This window comes from Asparagus officinalis, chromosome 7 (assembly GCF_001876935.1).
Source record: "Asparagus officinalis chromosome 7, Aspof.V1, whole genome shotgun sequence".
Taxonomy (NCBI): domain Eukaryota; kingdom Viridiplantae; phylum Streptophyta; class Magnoliopsida; order Asparagales; family Asparagaceae; genus Asparagus; species Asparagus officinalis.
The window spans coordinates 147,669,154-147,687,603 of NC_033800.1; the positions used below are offsets into that span (position 1 = coordinate 147,669,154).

Consider the following 18,450-nt stretch of genomic DNA (forward strand, 5'->3'; position numbering starts at 1 on the left):
ATGTATGCAAAATTTCTTAGAGGCCGATATAAACTCATTATGGGTCTCTCCATCTCTCTGTCTAAAACGCTTACGATTACATGTTTTGTATAATTCAATTCCAACCCAGCCCACAAAATTTGATCCAGTACCTCAACGATACAGTTTTCTAAAACGGAAATTCCAGGTGGGTGGACCTCCAACCAGAGAAAACAAGTCACAAATTTCTCCCAACAGCCAATGCATTCACTCATCACTTTCAGATCCTTCATCACTAGAATCTCCTTCCTCGTGACCAACACCATTGGCGACCTTACCCTTCTTCTTTTTATCTTCCTCCTCATCATCACTATACTCACTCTCATAATCATCATATTCCTCTTCTTCCTCGTCTTCTTCCTCTTCGATACCCTCCTCTGCCAGCGGCCCTTCTTCAGCCACATGTCCTCTAGTTCCCGCCCTACTCCTTTTCAAAACTTTAAGTTTTACATTCGTTTTCCGATCACAACCAATCCAAGCATCACACAAACAGAAAGAACTCAGATTGTAGCTTCCCTCTGCGGGAGCCTGAAACTTACCCATAACCAATCTTGACCCACTTCTCACTTTCTCAACAGCTTCTCTCACTGCAACATTTATTTCCTTCAAACTCGCACCTAAACTCTCCTTCGTTTCTTGAATTGCCTTGGAGGCGGCAGCGACAGCTGCAGCCTCGTCCATGAAACTTACCTTTTGAGACATCCATACTTCGTTAGAGACTGAATCTGCAAGTAATAACCAAAAGCTTTCTTCTTTGTGGAAAGGGTAATATGGGCAATGAGGAAGGGCACCGATTAAGCCATTTTTACGATGGAGAGTGACCCAAGCGTACATAGTGACAACGTCACCTTCTTGAATACCCTCTTCTCCTTCGGTTTCAATGGTGATGTCAACAGTAATGGAAGGGATCATGTCAAGAACAGTTTCAATGTCGTGGGCATCGGAGGGAGAGAGACCTGCGACTTGAGTTAGGAGCTCGGCACGGTCTTCTACTGTCATGTCTTGAAGTTCTTGTAATGTTCGCACTTTCTGTAAAGTATTAACAGATTGTAAATTTAAAGAAAAGTAAAGGTGGACATAATTTGATGGAATATCTTGAGAAAACTTGGATTGGGTTCATGATCTAATACCCATTGTGATAGTGGGTTCTCAAGACAGACAATTAGTTGTCCAACAGTAACAGAGTAAACTAGCAACACATGTCAAAGGTATATAAAAATATAAAACGAAGGGGAAAAAATAAACGTTGAATATGTTGACTCTTTGTATGACAAATTATACCAGCACCATTAAGCAGGTGGGTGTTCCCATACATAAACATTAATATTTTGGTGATATCTTGTCACGGTGAGGATTTATGAAATATATGTTTGACACTTGACAATTGTGGTCACTGGTTACGTTTCGACAATAAGAAACCCCATCAACCTAGTTTTATGGAGATTTGACTTGAGTTTCACTGATCATACAAATCAAGCATATGTATCAAATATACAGTTCTCTATTATGGCCCTTAAATATAGTTGCCACTCCTGGAACATGTAGGCATATGCTTTGAAACTCATCCTCTGAATAGGCTACAGAGTAACACAATTTTCTGGCTCGGAAGGGCAATTGACTTCAAAGACTAAACATGAAGTAATAAGAAATCAAGCAATAAGTCACTGGGTTCCCATGTGATCACTAAATGATCATGGACAACGCATGGCCCATGGTGGAAAATAGGTGATTTGATTTTGTACAATAATTTCATATTATCACTCATGCAAGAGATTGTGTTCAGACAAAACAAGTATGTGTTTCTTTCACTTCCATAACAAAAAGAAAAGTCTAGTAGTGATATGCTGCTAACTACAAGAAAAAGAGCCAACAACTATATTTGATTACCTTTCGTCCAATTTTCTTAACAATTGTCTCACTGACATGTGGAAGCTGCAAAAAGGACGCAATGCCTTCTGAATTTCCTCCGGTTATTTTTCTTGCACTCAGAGGAACTGCCTGCACTTGTTTGATACCAACAGACAACAATGATTAAAACATGAAGCATAAAAATCAACAAGTAAAATATAAACGACGCTGAACAGCCCGACAAGTTAAACATAAACGACACTGAACAGCCCGACAAGTTAAACATAAACAACATAAACAGCCCATTCGAGGAAAAACATGCGTGAAATAAGCAGAATAAGTGATTCATGTCTTTTTATATGCGAAGTGGAAAAAATCCGAGAAGGGCATCAACTAAGGGTATGGAATGATGTGTTCAGTGATTCCTACAGCATGTAGGCATACTTAATTGTCATTGAGCATAAAAAAAGAATGAAAAGAGACAAAAATCATAGACTTCAAGTCCATGACACTCGCGAATTTGAAAGCACACATAACTAATTGTGATTGGGTCAAAATGAACAAAATAAACAAAAACATGGGTTAAACCAATAAAAATCACGAATTTTTAAGTACACACACTTAGTAGTCGTTAAGTCAAAAGAATGATAATGGACAAAAGTTATTGGTTCTAACCCATGAAAATGGCGAGTTTTGAACTATGCATACTTAATTGTCATTGGATAGAAATGAATAGAAATGGACCAAAATCGTAGACATGTGAAAAACGCGAATTTTGAAGTATGATTGCTTAATTGTCATTGGTCGAACAAACGAAAAACGAACAAACATCATGGGCAGATAGGCTATAGCCCAATAAAGTGAAGATTTTTGAAATATGCATACTTAATTGACATTGGATCGATACACACTAAAATAGGCAAAAATCATGGGCTATAGCCCATGAAAATTGTAAATTTAAAGTATGTATACTTGATTGTTATTAGGTTGAAACGAACGAAAATGAACAAAAATCGTGAATTATAGCCCATGATAATCGCAAATTTTAAAAACCACATACTTAATTGCCATTAGGTCGAAGCAAATGAAATTGGACAAAAATCATGCGTTACATGTTACATCCCATAAAAATTGAGCATTTTGATGTACAACAAAATTAATCATCATCGGATTGGGACAAACAAAATTTGCATAAATCATGAGCCCATAAAAATCATGAATTTTGTAATACGCGTACTTAATTGTCAATTGGTTGAAACAAATAAAAATGAACAAAAATCATAGGTTATATTTAATTGTCATTTGGCTGAAACGAATGAAAATGGACAAAAATCATGGATTATCTAAGCCCATCAAATTTGTGCATTTTAAAATATGCAAATTAATTCCATTGGGTCAAAACGAAGGAAAAAAGTCATGGTCTATAACCCATGACAATGACGAACTTTGAAGTATGCATATTTAAATGTGTTTATTCTAAGTTTCATTAAGGAAAAAAAGTCATGGTCTATAACCCATGACAATGACGAGGTATTGTATCTGAAACGAAGTCTTTTTTCTCTTCATGTTTTTATATGAGGAATATGGGGCAGACTATTGTAATTTAGGTATCAAATTTGTTATATCCTCTTATTCAATATCGTTTTAAACAAATGTCATTAGACCCGATATAAAATTCGCGTTTTTCACATGTTTACGATTTTGGTAATGTGACCGTGTCATTTCGTTTGGGTCCAATGACGAACTTTGAATTTAAAATTCGCGCTTTTCACATGTCTACGATTTTGGTCCATTTCTATTCATTTCTATCCAATGACAATTAAGTATGCATAGTATGTGAGGATATTAGCTAGTTTTTATTTTCTCTCTAGTGCTAGAATGTAGGCAAGTAGTTTAGATTTCATCTGAACCTATTGGGATATCACATACACGTTTTCATACTTATAGTTTTGAGCGTTTTCACAAAATATCATTTTTCACAAGTATGAGGACCTATTTACAAAATTCCTTTTCTAAATAGTTTGTTTTTAGTGTTAAAAATAATTTACAAAGTTACACAATTTTTGGAGGTCATTTGAATATTTTTACAAATTGTTTAAAGTGTCAAAACCTTTGAATTTAAAATTCGCGCTTTTCACATGTCTACGATTTTGGTCCATTTCTATTCATTTCTATCCAATGACAATTAAGTATGCATAGTTCAAAACTTGTCATTTTCATGGGGTAGAACCAATAACTTTTGTCCATTATCATTCTTTTGACTTAATGACTACTAAGTGTGTGTACTTAAAAATTCGTTTTAAACAAAATAAACAAAAGTCGTTGGTTATAGCCCATGAAAATTGCGAATTTTAAATTCGGATACTTCATTGTCATTTGACCCAAACGAACGAAAACAAACAAAAATTGTAACTTATACAGCAAACAAAACTCGTGAATTCTGAAGTACACGCACATAAATGCCTTTGGTTCCAACTGAACAAAACTAGAGAAAATTATGGATTATAAGCCCATTAAAATCAGTAATTTTGAAGACCGCCTACTTAATTGGCATTGGATTTAAACAAACAAATATGGACATGTTATAGCCTAGAAAATCACAAATTTTGAGCATAATTAATTTCATTAGGTTGAAATGAACAAAAATAACGGGATATAGCCCCATGAAGATAACGACTTTTGAAATATACATATTTAATTGTTATTAGGTATAAACGAACAAAAATGAACAAAAATCATAAGATATAGTCCATGAAAATTGCGGTTTTGAAGTACGCATACTAAATTGTCATTGAATCGAAATATACAAAAATGGAACCCATAAAAATTACAACTTTGGAAATACGCTTAAATACTACGGATACTTAAATACTAATTGGTCGAAATAAATAAATTGACAAAAATGGTACGAGAATCGCGAATTGAGAAGTGTCCATAATTAATTGTCATTAGGTCAAAAGAAATGAAAATTGACAAATCGAGGGTGAGCTCATTACAGTAGCAAATTTTGAAGCATGCATGACTAATTGCAATTAGATCAAAACAAACTAAAAGGGGCAAACTATTGTGGGCTATTATTCATGAAAATTACGAATATAGAAGTTTGCATATTAATAGCCATTGAGTCGATACGAACGAAAATGGACAAAAAATTGTAGGTAAGAGCCCATGAAACCATGGATTTGAAGTTCACAAATATAATTTCCGGTTGGTTGACATGAACAAAAATGGACAAAAATTACAGGCTAAACCCAATGAAAATAGTGAATTATAAACTACATGTATTTAATTGCCAATAGGTGTAGAACAGAAGAAAATGAACAAAAATCGTAGGTTATAATCCATGATAATTGTGAATTTTGAATTAATCATAGTTAATTGTCATTAGGTCAAAATGAATGAATATTTACAACCATCATAAGTTATAGCCCATATACATGCAGATTTGAACTTACTACGCATAATTGTCATTAAATTGAAACAAACAAAAAGAAACAAATCATAGGTTAGCCCGTGAAAATCATGATTTTGAAGCATGCATACTTGATTGTTATTGGGTTGAAAGGAAAAAAAACTTTAAAAAAATCAATTATCGTCCATAAAAATCGTGAATTTTGAAGGTTGCATATGTAATTGTCACTAGATCGAAAAGAACGAGAATGAACAAAAATTATGGGCTAAGCCCATAAAATATTGAGTTTTGAAATGCATACTTAATTATCATTAGATCAAAACAAACAGAAATGAACAAAAAATGTGGGTTGCATAATCCATGAAAATCATGAATTTTGAAGTACGCATGCTTGATTGTTATTGGGTTGAAAAGAATGAAAATTGAAGAAAATCTTGGATTATCATCCATGAAAATCGCAAATATTGAAGTTCGCATACCTAATTGTCATTGGGTCTAAATGAACAAAAATGAACAGAATAGCTAATGAAAATTGTAAATTTTGAAATACACATATTTAATTGTTATATGGTTGAAAGAACAAAAATGGGCAAAATCGTGGGTCATTAGCTCATGAAAAGTAGCCAATCTTTAAGGATGCATACTTAATTACCATCAAATTGTAACAAACAAAAATGTACAAATATAGTAGGATAAAGTCCATAACTTCGGGAATCTTGAAGTACATATATTTAATTATATTGAGTTTCGAATAAAAATGGACAAAAATCTTGGATTATAACCTATGAAAATCACAAATTTTGGAGAAGACATACCTAATTATCATTGGGTTCTAAACAGTAAAAATGATCAATATAGCCCATGAAAATCGTGAATTTGCATGTACGCATAATTAATTTCATTAGGTTGAAACAAACGAAAAAAACAAAATAAGGGATATAAACCATGAAAATAGTGAGTTTGAGCTACACACACTTAATTACGATTGGGCATAAGCAAATGAAAACAAATAAAAATGGTGGGATATAGACCATGAAATTCGCGAATTTGAGGTATGCATATGTAATTATCATTATGTTGAAAAGAATGAAATGGACAAAAAAATAGGAATACCAAAAAAAATCATAAATTTTGAAGTATGAATACTTAAATGACATTGAATTGAAAAGAATGTAAATAGAGAAAAATAGTGGGTAATATCCCATTAAACTCGCGACCTTTAAAATATACAAACTTAATTGCCATTAGGTTGAAACAAAAAAAAAATCATGGGTTAATTTCACTAGGTCGAAACATGGGTTGTAGTCATGAAAATGAAGAATTTTTGGAAAAACCCATATTTAATTGCCATTGGGATCAACGAACAAAATGGTCAATATCATAGGTTATAACTTATGGTAATCGCGAATTTGCAAGTATGCATAATTAGTTGCCATCAGGTCAAAACAGATGTAAATGAACAAAAACGTGGGTTATAACCAATGAAAATCATGAATTTTTGAGTATGCATACTTGGTTGTTGTTGGGTCAGAACGAACCAAAATGGACAAATAATAGTGGGTTAATAGACCCTAAAAATCGCGAATTCTAAAGTACGCATACTTAATTGTCATTGTAACATATAAAATGGAGGGAAAAAATCATAGGCCCGTGAAAATTATGAACTTTAAAGTACGCACAATTAATTGTCATTAGGTCGAAATGAACAAAAATGTACAACCATCATCCGCTATAGCCCATTAAAATAGCAATTTTTGAAATGAAGTATGCATATTTAAATGCATTTGGGCGGTAACAAATGATCATGGGTTACAACTCATGAAAATCGTGAATTTTGAACTACGCGTGCTCAATTGTTATTGGCTTGTAATGATCGAAAATGGAAAAAATTATGAGTTATCACCTACAAAAGTAGCAAATTTGGAAGTATGCATATTTAATTGTTATTATATCAAAAAGCACGAAAATGGGCAAAAATTGTGGGTTATAGCCCAAGAAAAGTGAGAATTTTGAAGAATATGCATAACTAATTCTATTTGGTCGAAACAAACGAAAATGGACAAAAATTGTGAGCTATAATGAGCGAAAATAACGAATTTTGAAGTACACATAAGGCAAGTTTTGAAGTACACCTAATTGCAATTTGTTGTCCAGAATAGATTTCAAACAAACTCTCGCCGCAAACACAAAAAAAAATTCAGCATACGTGCATGTAGCTTTTAACATGAAGCAACAAGTAACATTATTAAGAACCCATATTTCTAGCACTATAATTAAATTATTGTAACATTTATGAGGTTGTAGTAACACATAAAATTATATTGTTAAACATTGAAAAATTATGTTGTTAAACATTGAACTGTAAGATTAAGAAGTCTATAGTTCAGGTCTACTGAATAGTTCAAAAGGTGATTGTAATCATGAAAATTGGCTGGATTAATCTAAAGCAGATGAAGGAAATTGGTGAATATTTAGTACACTTGACATTTGACATATCACTATTTTCTAACCTATATCAAAAAACAAAAGGAAACCATGCTCAGAGAAACCTAAACAAAGCAATTAATAACGAATCACCTGGATGATACACTGAGAAAGCTCAACTACCCCAACTGCTGGTCTCAGCCAGCCATGCCCTTGGGAACTGCGTGGTACTACAGCCATCTGCAATTAAAAGAGATACATTACTGTGTATGAGAATATGAATGTAAAGAAATAGTATTACAAAAAAGGGCATAATGTGAACTAAGTATTCCTGACCAGAATTAAGGGATAAAAGGTAACAGAAAGCATAATAAGAATATTCACTGTTGCATATAACCATTACAAGTATTTGTTAGGTTCATGCAATTGGGGGAAAAAGTAGTGCTCATATCCATTATAAGTTCATAAATGAACATTAGTCAGAAGACGATATTGGAAAATTTTGTCCTCTGATAATATTATATTAAACTGGTAAGACTAAGCTTCTTGAGTTGATCGTAAAAGATTGAGAATGAATAGATTCATAAATATGAATAAAGCATTGGCTTTGTTTCTTCTACAAAATCAATAGAGAAAAAATGGAATAAATCTTAAACCTTAGCAACATTGTGCAAATATCACATTTTCAACTTGCATATTCTATATTTTATTATACATAATAAGTGGCTGACCAAAGAATTTCTAATTATATTCCAAGTCCCTATTACTATGCCAGTCATAAAAAAAAAGTTGATTTTTATTTAAATATGTGAAGATAGTAAAATGAAAATACAACATTCTGGCTTGGTCAAACATAAAAATGTTGCCTCCACTGATGTTGAAGCAAAATTTCAGATTCCAATCCTCCTACAGTCTTGCACACTCCATCCATAAAAAACAACCAACAGTATATATCGCCATAACTTGGTTCACCTCTACTTCTCCGATATCCTTTCTTCCACACACACACACACGCGCACACACACACAAAAAAAACAACAACAACAAGTGCTAAACTCAACATCTTCAAAGCCTATTAAAGATCTGCCATTACAAACAGTTCCCAAAGAAAAACTGCAAAACTGTACACAGTTCAGTCTTCCATACTTCGGTCTACAAGAGTTAAAATCTCCCTTGCTCTTTTTAGCTAAAGTGCTAAACCAGCAAAAGGCTTTGTGCATGGAAAAGACTAGTATATTCAAATTAAGTTAATAAGAAAGTGCATGAAAATTCTCAGCCATAAAGACAACAAGCTTCAGCTAAATCACCTTCAGTAATTCTTCAAGAAGGCGAGGTGCAAGTTCTAGCATTCTCTTAAAATCACTCTGGAGAGATGGAGATAATAAAGCTGCTTCACGAGTTAATTGAGCCTGAATCAACAACTCCATCTGGAATTTACAGTAAGAAATAGTAAGGGTAGGAGAGAGTTTCAAGCCATACAAATCAAAATTATAAATTAATTGCATGGTATATATAGACAAGACACTTTATGGACTACTAATGACAGGATCAACTGCCACCACATAAGGGTGCAACAGTGAGGAATATTGTGCTACAGTGGTAGTGAATCAGAGTTGGTGTCATGAACATGCAATCAGAAGGGAAACACTTATCATACCCTGCCAATTGCTAAATATCAACATGAAACTCTACCTTAACTAAAGATGGATGCTGTTTCCAGAACTTTGCTTGCTCTGTCTTAATGTTTTTAAGGTCCAGATTCAGTTCACTTCTGACTGCCACAAAGAGTTTCTGAAGAGGCTCATCATCACTTCTACGAACTGGCATCTCCATGTATTCTGCAGCCTTGATGAAGACATCCATAACCTTGCTGTACGTGATGTTTGGTCAGTGACGAAGAAGTACTTGAAAAATTAACTAATTTGAAAGAGTTACAGTTCCTTTCAAAAGCTTGGTGAATAAACAAACAAATGAACGAATATTTCTTTTTATGGTTACAATCAGTGGCGGATCCAAAAAACCTTTCGAAGTGTTGGGGGGGAGGGCGTACAACAAGCATCTATTTAGCTAAAAATAAAAATATAATATTATTAAACTATTGTACCGGATGGGAATGCACTCGATACACTATCAGCTCTATTACATCATATGTATTGTGAGCATTGATTGTTGAAAAGTTAAATGGTTTTTAATTTTTCATTGGGTTAATTTTATTTGCTACTAACTTATTTAGTGTTGTTAAATAGTTTGGGGTGCTGGGGTGCAAGTTCTTTTTTTTATTGTAAATATTAGCAACGATTATATGTAATTTACCAATTTGTACGGGTGCAACTGCACCCCTATACATGTATGTCAATCCTCTGCCCCTGGTTACGGTGATACAAATACAAATGTACAGAGACCTGTCATTAAGTAGGATTCACGATTATTGTACATGTATGTATATAGTACTGGGATTTGAACATGAAATAATAATCATTATCACCAAAGTCTTTTTTCCCGTAGAAATGGGGTTTGCTATGGATCAGAAGGCTTCATGAATGATTGACAGGTTTTTTTATTATTTATTTACTATGGTTGTCAACTTGATGCCATTCGTGTCCAAATTAATGTCAAGTGCGTAGACAAGGAAGCTGCGGACAACAGGGGTTGCTGTCCATATCAAAATGGATTTGGATGAGGAAATATCTTTCTCATACATGGGCAACATGAGTAGGCCCATGATAGAGCAATTTCGATAAGGAAACAGCGACTTTGTCTTGAAAAGCAGGTCGGTTTTGGACCCCAGAATCAGTGGCTTGTTGGGCATTAGATATGCCTATATGAATCCTACAGGCTTGACAATACTCATCAGCGAACATCATCAGTATGTTTTACGCATAAACATAGAATCATGGTGTGTAACTTACACTAAGAGCTTAGTGTGAAAAACAAAGATCAGAGACGTCAATTTTATGTAAATGACTAATTCAACAACACAGTAAACAAAAGACGATAGTTAAGGGTCTAACTCTTCTTCTAAGAGAAGCCAACTGGATGAAAACTGGAAGAATGAGCTCAAAAAAAATTATCCTCTATCATTCTTTCCTCAGCAACTACTTGTCGATATCATAGTTTATTTGCAGCCTAAAGAATCATCACACAATTTTAAGATTAACTAAAAAATACCACTAATAAATTCCATGTATAACTAGACTCCAGAACAAGCTTCTAAAAATGAAATTAGAAAATATAGAAACAGTAAGCAATAGATTCACCTTGGAGCTAAAGAAGGCTTCATGAAATAATAATATGTGGACAAAGTTTGACGCATAACATAATTGCCAGTATATTTTGATGACCTCGAGAGATATATGACTGCTATCATCAACGGCAAAAGTATGCAAACTCCAACAATTCCAATCAAAAGTACTCCACCAGATGCTCCATCAAAATTCATCAAAAACTGAGGTAAAGCAATCCCCATTTGAAGTCCCTGAAACACAGAACCAGATCAAAGAACAGCAAAGAGGAAACAGAATGAAGTTTCTAAATTATCAGAGAAAGGAGCTCGGGACACATGAAACTAAAGCCCCCAACATAACTTGAACAGTTCATGTAAGAAAGGGTTAGCTACCTGACGGCCATCTGGATGGCCATATTTTTCAAAATTTTCTCGAGATATAGGATCAGTGAGGGCCTGATAGGCCTTGGATATAAATTCCACGAAGTACTTGTGTGCCTCTGAAATAACAGCATGCAGCTTAAGTCAAAATACGGATCAATTATACTTTATAAACTTCAAGCAGTGTTATGAAATATTGTTGACAACCTGGATCAGGATTTTTATCAGGATGGTAGAGAATTGAGAGTCTACGATATGCCTTCTTAATTTCAGAGTCTGAAACCCCTGGCTCTAGTCCAAGAATACTGAATGGCTCAAATGGTTGGCTCTGGAAATGAAAAGAGATGTTAATAATCAAATTGGATATCAAAACATAATCACAAGGTATACATCATAATAGCTTGGTTTAAAAACTACCAGATTATTAAGTCTACATTGACAGAGAGGAAGTAGTCAATTGTTAAGCAAAACAAAATGATGTAAGCTTCACCATTTATTGAAGGAAAGATGTGAATGCAGATTATGTTGCAGCCAGATAAAGTAAATCAGACTCTCAAAACTGACGCTACTCTTTAACAACTCAGTTCCCATTAGAAGCTTCTTGATTAAGATGGGAAGATCACTAGTTACCCAGTTTCCCGATTAAATTTCTTTCTGTAACTAAATGAAGACCAGTCCAATATATTGCCATGAACATCTATGGGCAAGCAATACCAACTAACATGCTAATGACAGTTTTACTATCGCAACCTCTGGATAGATATAAGCTCGATAAATATGCAGTCTAAGCGTGAACATCGTCAGTTATGAATTTTGGAATCTCTTTCTCCATTATGTTTTCCCACTAACATATGTTTCTGCTTTTGCAACACTACAGCAGATTACATCTGAATAAACCTCCAAAACACTAGATCCATTTCATATCGAATGTGTCGGTAAAGTCTAGCCTCTCCAATATACGCTCATGAGGAGCTATCCCACAACATCCCTTTAATACATTTACTGTTATCATCAAACAAAATAATGGCAATAGAACAAGACTAAAACATAACATATGAAAAAGAAAAGACAGTTAAAGTCAGTGGATCTAATTATATAATGATAAGTAGTGAAAAGATAAAGTTCATACATGATTCGAGTAAAAAAAAGGGCAGAAACCAAAAGATAAGAAGACCCCAAAAAAATCAATGTACCTCTTCGCTTATGTGTTTGATATAATAAACCAGAATCCCCAAAATGACCCAAAGCAACACTAGTGTAAGATTGCTACAAGTTGAGAAGTTTGATATCTGCATGCAAGGTAGAGATAAATATAAAAAAATTGTGTAATAACAAATAGGTACCGCCAACAGTTAGAACGCCGAACTACCCGTTTAAAAATGGATTTCCGATACTTCCCGGACCGCGAACATTCAACACACTGGCAGTGGATACTCTTCGTCTTCCTAGAAAATGCACGGCATAGCCTGACAATTGTGTAAGGCACTAGAGGCAGAGCCATTATAGTTAAGATGAATATTAGAAAGAGAGAGCTGTTCTCTTCTGCGGCGGCCATAACTCCTGTTAATGAAACACGCGTCACAAAAATGCCTCCAACATATCATCAACAACAAATAAACAAATAATTTTGTTGTACTTTTGATTTTGACCCAAAGCAACACTAGTGTAAGATTGCTACAAGTTGAGAAGTTTGATATCTGCATGCAAGGTAGAGATAAATATAAAAAAATTGTGTAATAACAAATAGGTACCGCCAACAGTTAGAACGCCGAACTACCCGTTTAAAAATGGATTTCCGATACTTCCCGGACCGCGAACATTCAACACACTGGCAGTGGATACTCTTCGTCTTCCTAGAAAATGCACGGCATAGCCTGACAATTGTGTAAGGCACTAGAGGCAGAGCCATTATAGTTAAGATGAATATTAGAAAGAGAGAGCTGTTCTCTTCTGCGGCGGCCATAACTCCTGTTAATGAAACACGCGTCACAAAAATGCCTCCAACATATCATCAACAACAAATAAACAAATAATTTTGTTGTACTTTTGATTTGTTTTACTAAAAGATGCATTTTTATTGAAACTTAAAACGGAATGTGCATGTTAACCCTGTAATTATTAGCATTAGTCAAAACTCTACGATAGAAAGAAGTAGACATGAATCCTGTAATTATTAGCATTAGTCAAAACTAACAAAAGAGGAACCCTAATTCCCAAATCATCGCTATTTACAAGTGACACAAAACTAAAACCCTAGAAATCGAGACGTAAACCCTAAATTAGGTAGGAAGAGAAATTACCGTTTCGATTTGAGTTTCGTTATTTTTCGCTTTGAAATCGAATTGAGCGATGATGGAGGAGGAGGAGATCTACGAGCTGAGGACCGACTGTGTGAGGACCTGAGAGGACGGGAGGAGTTACTACAGGCTAGCGGGTTGGGGATTTATATTTACAGACCCGACAAGTTGTTAATGCCCGACCCGTGACCTTATTGTATAATAATAATGTACTTTTTTTGCTTTTTGGTGGAATATACTATAATATACTATTTTTATTCATTTTGTGTGGGTGTATATATTTACCAAAAGTGGTTCAACGTATACTAGAACGTAGACACGTGCATTACGCACGTGCTAAGAAATAAATTATCGAAATTAATTCAATATTGATAATGACATTCTTCTGTGTGCAACTCAAAGGATAATTGTTGCTTAAAATTTTATACGTTTGTTCGTGGAAATTAATTCAATGAAAGGAGTAAAGTTTTAGTTAACAGAAGCGATTGATTTTTTTTTCCTTTTTTGTTTTCGAGATGAATAGTGCAGAAATCGAATTTCGTGGCTATCTATAATTGGCATCGAATCAATTATCATCTGAACCATACTTTATGGCCACAATCCTTGTTAAATTTTAGTTCAAATTCATTATTTTTTATTTGTGTCATGATTTAATTAACTAAACTTCATAATATTTGTTGATGGCTGATGTCAAACAATCAAATGAAATAAGTGATTAAGTTGACGGAGGTGTTCTAACCCTCTGAATGTCAAGTAGCAAATCATAAGAGGGCGGAGTTGGGTTCACTAATTGCTCCTCTGACGATCAAGTCGGTGATTTGCTTGAGTGGTGAAATAAAATAAATTATAGTAGTTCTTAAGCACAGTAGGTAAATGTAAAGATCTTCCCTTATTATTAAAAATAGTATCCCTATTTATAGTGGTGGTAGAAGAGTAAAATTGTAACTTCGGTCGAGTATGGGATGGTGGTCACGTCAGGCTCTGCTTTACAGGTGTCGGCCGACGAGTGGAGGAGATGTCACTTCGGTATTTAATGCAAAATGATTAGGGTGTGCGGTGTCGACATGGTCCGATGTGTGATAAATACTATTGAGGGTAGAGGAATGGTGGTGCCCATAATATTTAATGACATTTATTACAATGTGATCAGTTGTCAGTAGACAAGAGGGGGCTTGAGGCTCGAGGTATTTTGTTGTCTTTCCACTCATCCGGTGGTTAAGAAGTACCCCCTTTTGAGTCGCCTACCCAAGATGTCGACCGATTAGTCGGTCGAGTGGAGTGATTAAGCAGTCGCCTTAGCCAGGGGTCGACACGTAACGCCTTTCGAGACGCCCTCACAAGATGTCGGCGTGTCGAGTAAACCGAATTTGGCTTTTGGTTATCTTAAAGTGTGGACTCGATTACGCATGATGTGGGACACTTGTCTGGGCTTGATTGGAAATTGTTTTTCAACACTAGAATGACTATAACAATATTATATAAAGTTTTATTTATTAGCAAAATTATACAGACTTTATCTATGTCTTATGAAAAAATAATGATTAAAATATTCTAGAAACTACAAAGAGAAAAAGTGAATATTTAATTGTATAGGTTTTATCTATGTTTATGGCAAGATATGAATAGAATATTCTAGAATAAAGGGACAAAATCTCTTTTGTTAAATTATCATTTTACCCTTTCAATCATCATATCATATCATACTCCCTTTAAAAGAGGGAGTATGGGTAAGACTTTGTATGGACAATTTTACGCCTAAACCTATTCTAATTAAATTAATGAAATTAACAACTCATTATTTTGTAGCCTTTACAGGTTCATCTCCACATCTCCTCTTTTGTCATAATAATAGCATATCTTCATTAAAATTCAAAATCTCTTTCTCTTCTCTTTCATCACTCAACCTCCTTACCTCTTTGTATAAACAAATTCAAATACGACTCCCCTCTCCATCTCCACCTGAAATTGACTCTAAAAAGTTCCTACTTTCGAATACTAACAACATCTCAAGGATTTTTTTAGCAGTACATCAATCTGTATTAAGCCCAAACTTTCACCTAATTCCTCCTCTGCATTGCCCCCATCCATTTTATTCTTCAGCACAGGTTTAATAGTGAGTTTGAACTTTTCCTTACTTTTTTGTAAGATGGAAACCAAGTGAGATTTTATGCTCTCTCGGTTTCCCAAGTCAGAACTACATAAATATGCAGCAAGACGCACAAATATTTTAGAACCCACCAAATTTTATTGAATACTTTAGTTTTTGTTAGGATAGTATAATATGCAAACAACCAAACTAGATATAATTTATGTATAATTATTAATTAATTTGTACATGTCATATGTAGTTATTTAATTTTTCACACTATACTAAATTTTATTCTCAGTTTATAAGTATATGGACAATGAATTTACATGTCCTATCATACTAGGAATCCTTTTGCATAATTGGTTTTATTGAAAATTCTTAACCTTTTTAAGAAATTCTTAATCTTTTTTTGTAGAACTTTTTAGATTTGAATTCACTATTTGTAATTTTGGTTTTTATAAGATTGAGTCTCGAACTGTGAAAAAATATGTAGTTTGTGAGGATTCAGTCTAGGCTGTCCTTGTGGGCATATTGAGTTGATTGGTTAGTGCCGATATGGTGATTCATATACGCATAACTCGAGTTGAGACTATATATTTTGTAGGTATATTTGAATATGTTTTGTCGCTATTTTTCTTTTGTGTGTGGTTTCATGTAATCATAACTAAATATGTAAAAATGCTTATGGTGCTTTCATCTTTTTGTTGGGGATGAAAGCTACTCTGTAAGTTGAGAATGGTAGTACAGCTATCCGCTCTTTTAGAGCCCTTTTTTTCTTAGAAGTATATTTGAATATGTATAGTATTGGTTAATTTAATTGACTTTACTTATATTTTTACTTTTTTGGTAAGTATGTTTGAATATGTTTCATCTCTGTTTTTCTTTTGTGTGTGGGTTTCATGTAATCATGGCTAAATCTGTAAAAATACTTATAGTGCTTTCATCTTATTATTGGTGATGAAAGCTACTTTGTAAGTTAGGAATGGTAATACGACTGTTGACTGGGGTCTTTTAGGCCCCTTTTTTCCTAAAAGAAATATATTTGAAAATGTATCATATTGATTAATTTAATGGACCATATTTAGTGTATGAATCTATTTATTGTTTTACTTTTTTATAAAAAATAATATTTGTTGATTATATGCAGGTTTTTTATAGTGTTGTATAGTTTACTTGAGAATAAAGTACCACAATTTAGTATTAAGTCAATGACAATGTTTGGTTAAAGATGATGAAAAAGTGGTCTCAATATTCCCAATTTACTTGTTTGCTATTAAATGGCAATTTAATAAAAGAAGTCTAAATAAGCTCATTTTGGCGTTATAAATTTCAATAATGATGATTAATAGCTTATGAGTCTAAGTGAATGGATGCAGCTAACATGTTTCGTATGTTTGCAATGTAGGTTACAATCACATGAATAAATTGCCTCACCTAACATTGTAAACACAATATAGGTTACATTCTTATCCTAGATTGTCCTACCTAAACATCACAAAACATTATAGATTGCATTCTCATAATAGGACCATCATCTTTACCCAAATTGAACAATACAAAATAGTAATACCAATACATAGCATGCAATGTAGGTTGCTATCAAGTATCATATCCATCCATATTTATATAAACCTGCAAAAGAACCCAAATTATAATGAGATCGCAATTGGATTAGTGAAATATGCATCATGTTGGAAAAAGTAGTGAAATATGCATGAAGTTACACCATTAAGTGTTCAACTTATTACATAATTAGCAGCATATCTATAAGTGCTCAAATTACATCACTAAGTAGTTAAATATGCAATGAGTTTACAAAAGCAATAGATATGTCAAGTTTTCAAAAGTAGTGAAATATCAAGTTTTTAAAAGTCAACCCCAAAATATGACTTCCTAGAATCCTTGCTCGTTGATGATCTTCTCTATAAATAACTTTTGAGCATTTTTTATTTTGATGATCAACCTCCTAGAATCATATTCATGTTCATACAAGTAATCAAGCACTTTATCCAATGTGTCCTTAGAAAACTTATTCTCATGCACCATTAGAGCCTTCGCATGGTCTCACTCTAATGTATAATGTGTTGATGTTGAATTGAGAATGACACTGTCTCAAAAAAATCGCGCATAAGAGAGTCATCCTCTTTAGCCTTGCTACTCTTCTTTCTAGGATTTGATGTACTAATCGATATAGAAGCTACCACACTAGAAGTCTTTAATTTTTTAGCTTGAGTGTTTATGTTTTGCCCAATTAATTTCTCGGGCTCAGGATGTGAGCTAGAGGACAAAGCAACCTCATTATCACTAAGATCAACATGATCCTTATCAACTATATCATGTTGCCTAGAGCCAAGCTTTTCAGTCATATATTTGGTGCGATCACCCTTTGCTTGGTCATCTCCCGCGATATAACACAAATTCTCATAGTGAATGAGAGGAGTGTTCAAATACTCCTTTAACCTAGAGCTATTGCATTTTTTGTCATGTGTAATAAAATATTACAAAATCAGTTTACTCATAAGTAAATATTCAAAGTTTGCTTATTTAAGAAAAAATATTACTTGTGTCCGCCTATCAAAACAATCTGGATCCATGGTGACAATCTTAGTTTGTGGATCATAACCAGCCCCACTCATGTTCATGACAGTGTGCATATTAAAATATTTTCCCTTCAAGCACTTGACATGGTTCATGACATTCTCCTTTGTGAACTCCGTGTCACACTTCTTGTTAACCTCCTCTGCAGCTTTTCGATATG

At 33.9% G+C, this 18,450-nt stretch overlaps 1 protein-coding gene and 1 long non-coding RNA gene across 2 annotated transcripts; both read right to left on the reverse strand.

The window, feature by feature from the left end:
* On the reverse strand, window positions 6-12,865 carry LOC109848680 (dnaJ protein ERDJ2-like). Its single transcript, XM_020418311.1, has 10 exons — window positions 12,676-12,865; window positions 12,500-12,595; window positions 11,514-11,634; window positions 11,319-11,425; window positions 10,960-11,177; window positions 9,395-9,572; window positions 9,010-9,129; window positions 7,856-7,942; window positions 1,906-2,016; window positions 6-1,047 (listed from the first exon to the last, which is right to left on the reverse strand). Exons 1-10 carry the CDS (start codon window positions 12,859-12,861, stop codon window positions 226-228), a joined length of 2,046 nt encoding a protein of 681 aa, XP_020273900.1. The 5' UTR covers window positions 12,862-12,865; the 3' UTR covers window positions 6-225.
* On the reverse strand, window positions 12,952-13,744 carry LOC109850033. Its single transcript, XR_002249304.1, has 3 exons — window positions 13,607-13,744; window positions 13,084-13,274; window positions 12,952-13,003 (listed from the first exon to the last, which is right to left on the reverse strand). It is a non-coding gene; the product is annotated as an uncharacterized LOC109850033 (long non-coding RNA).

Bases quoted from the DNA above. Each gene is read 5' to 3' on its own strand.
- LOC109848680 (XM_020418311.1), bottom strand. From the start codon at position 12,861: ATGGCCGCCGCAGAAGAGAACAGCTCTCTCTTTCTAATATTCATCTTA. The intron at 11,426-11,513 runs GTTGTCAACAAT...CTGTTATTTCAG, and splicing joins TGATAAAAATCCTGATCCAG to AGGCACACAAGTACTTCGTG. The intron at 9,573-10,959 runs GTGAATCTATTG...CATCACGTACAG, and splicing joins AAGCCTTCTTTAGCTCCAAG to CAAGGTTATGGATGTCTTCA.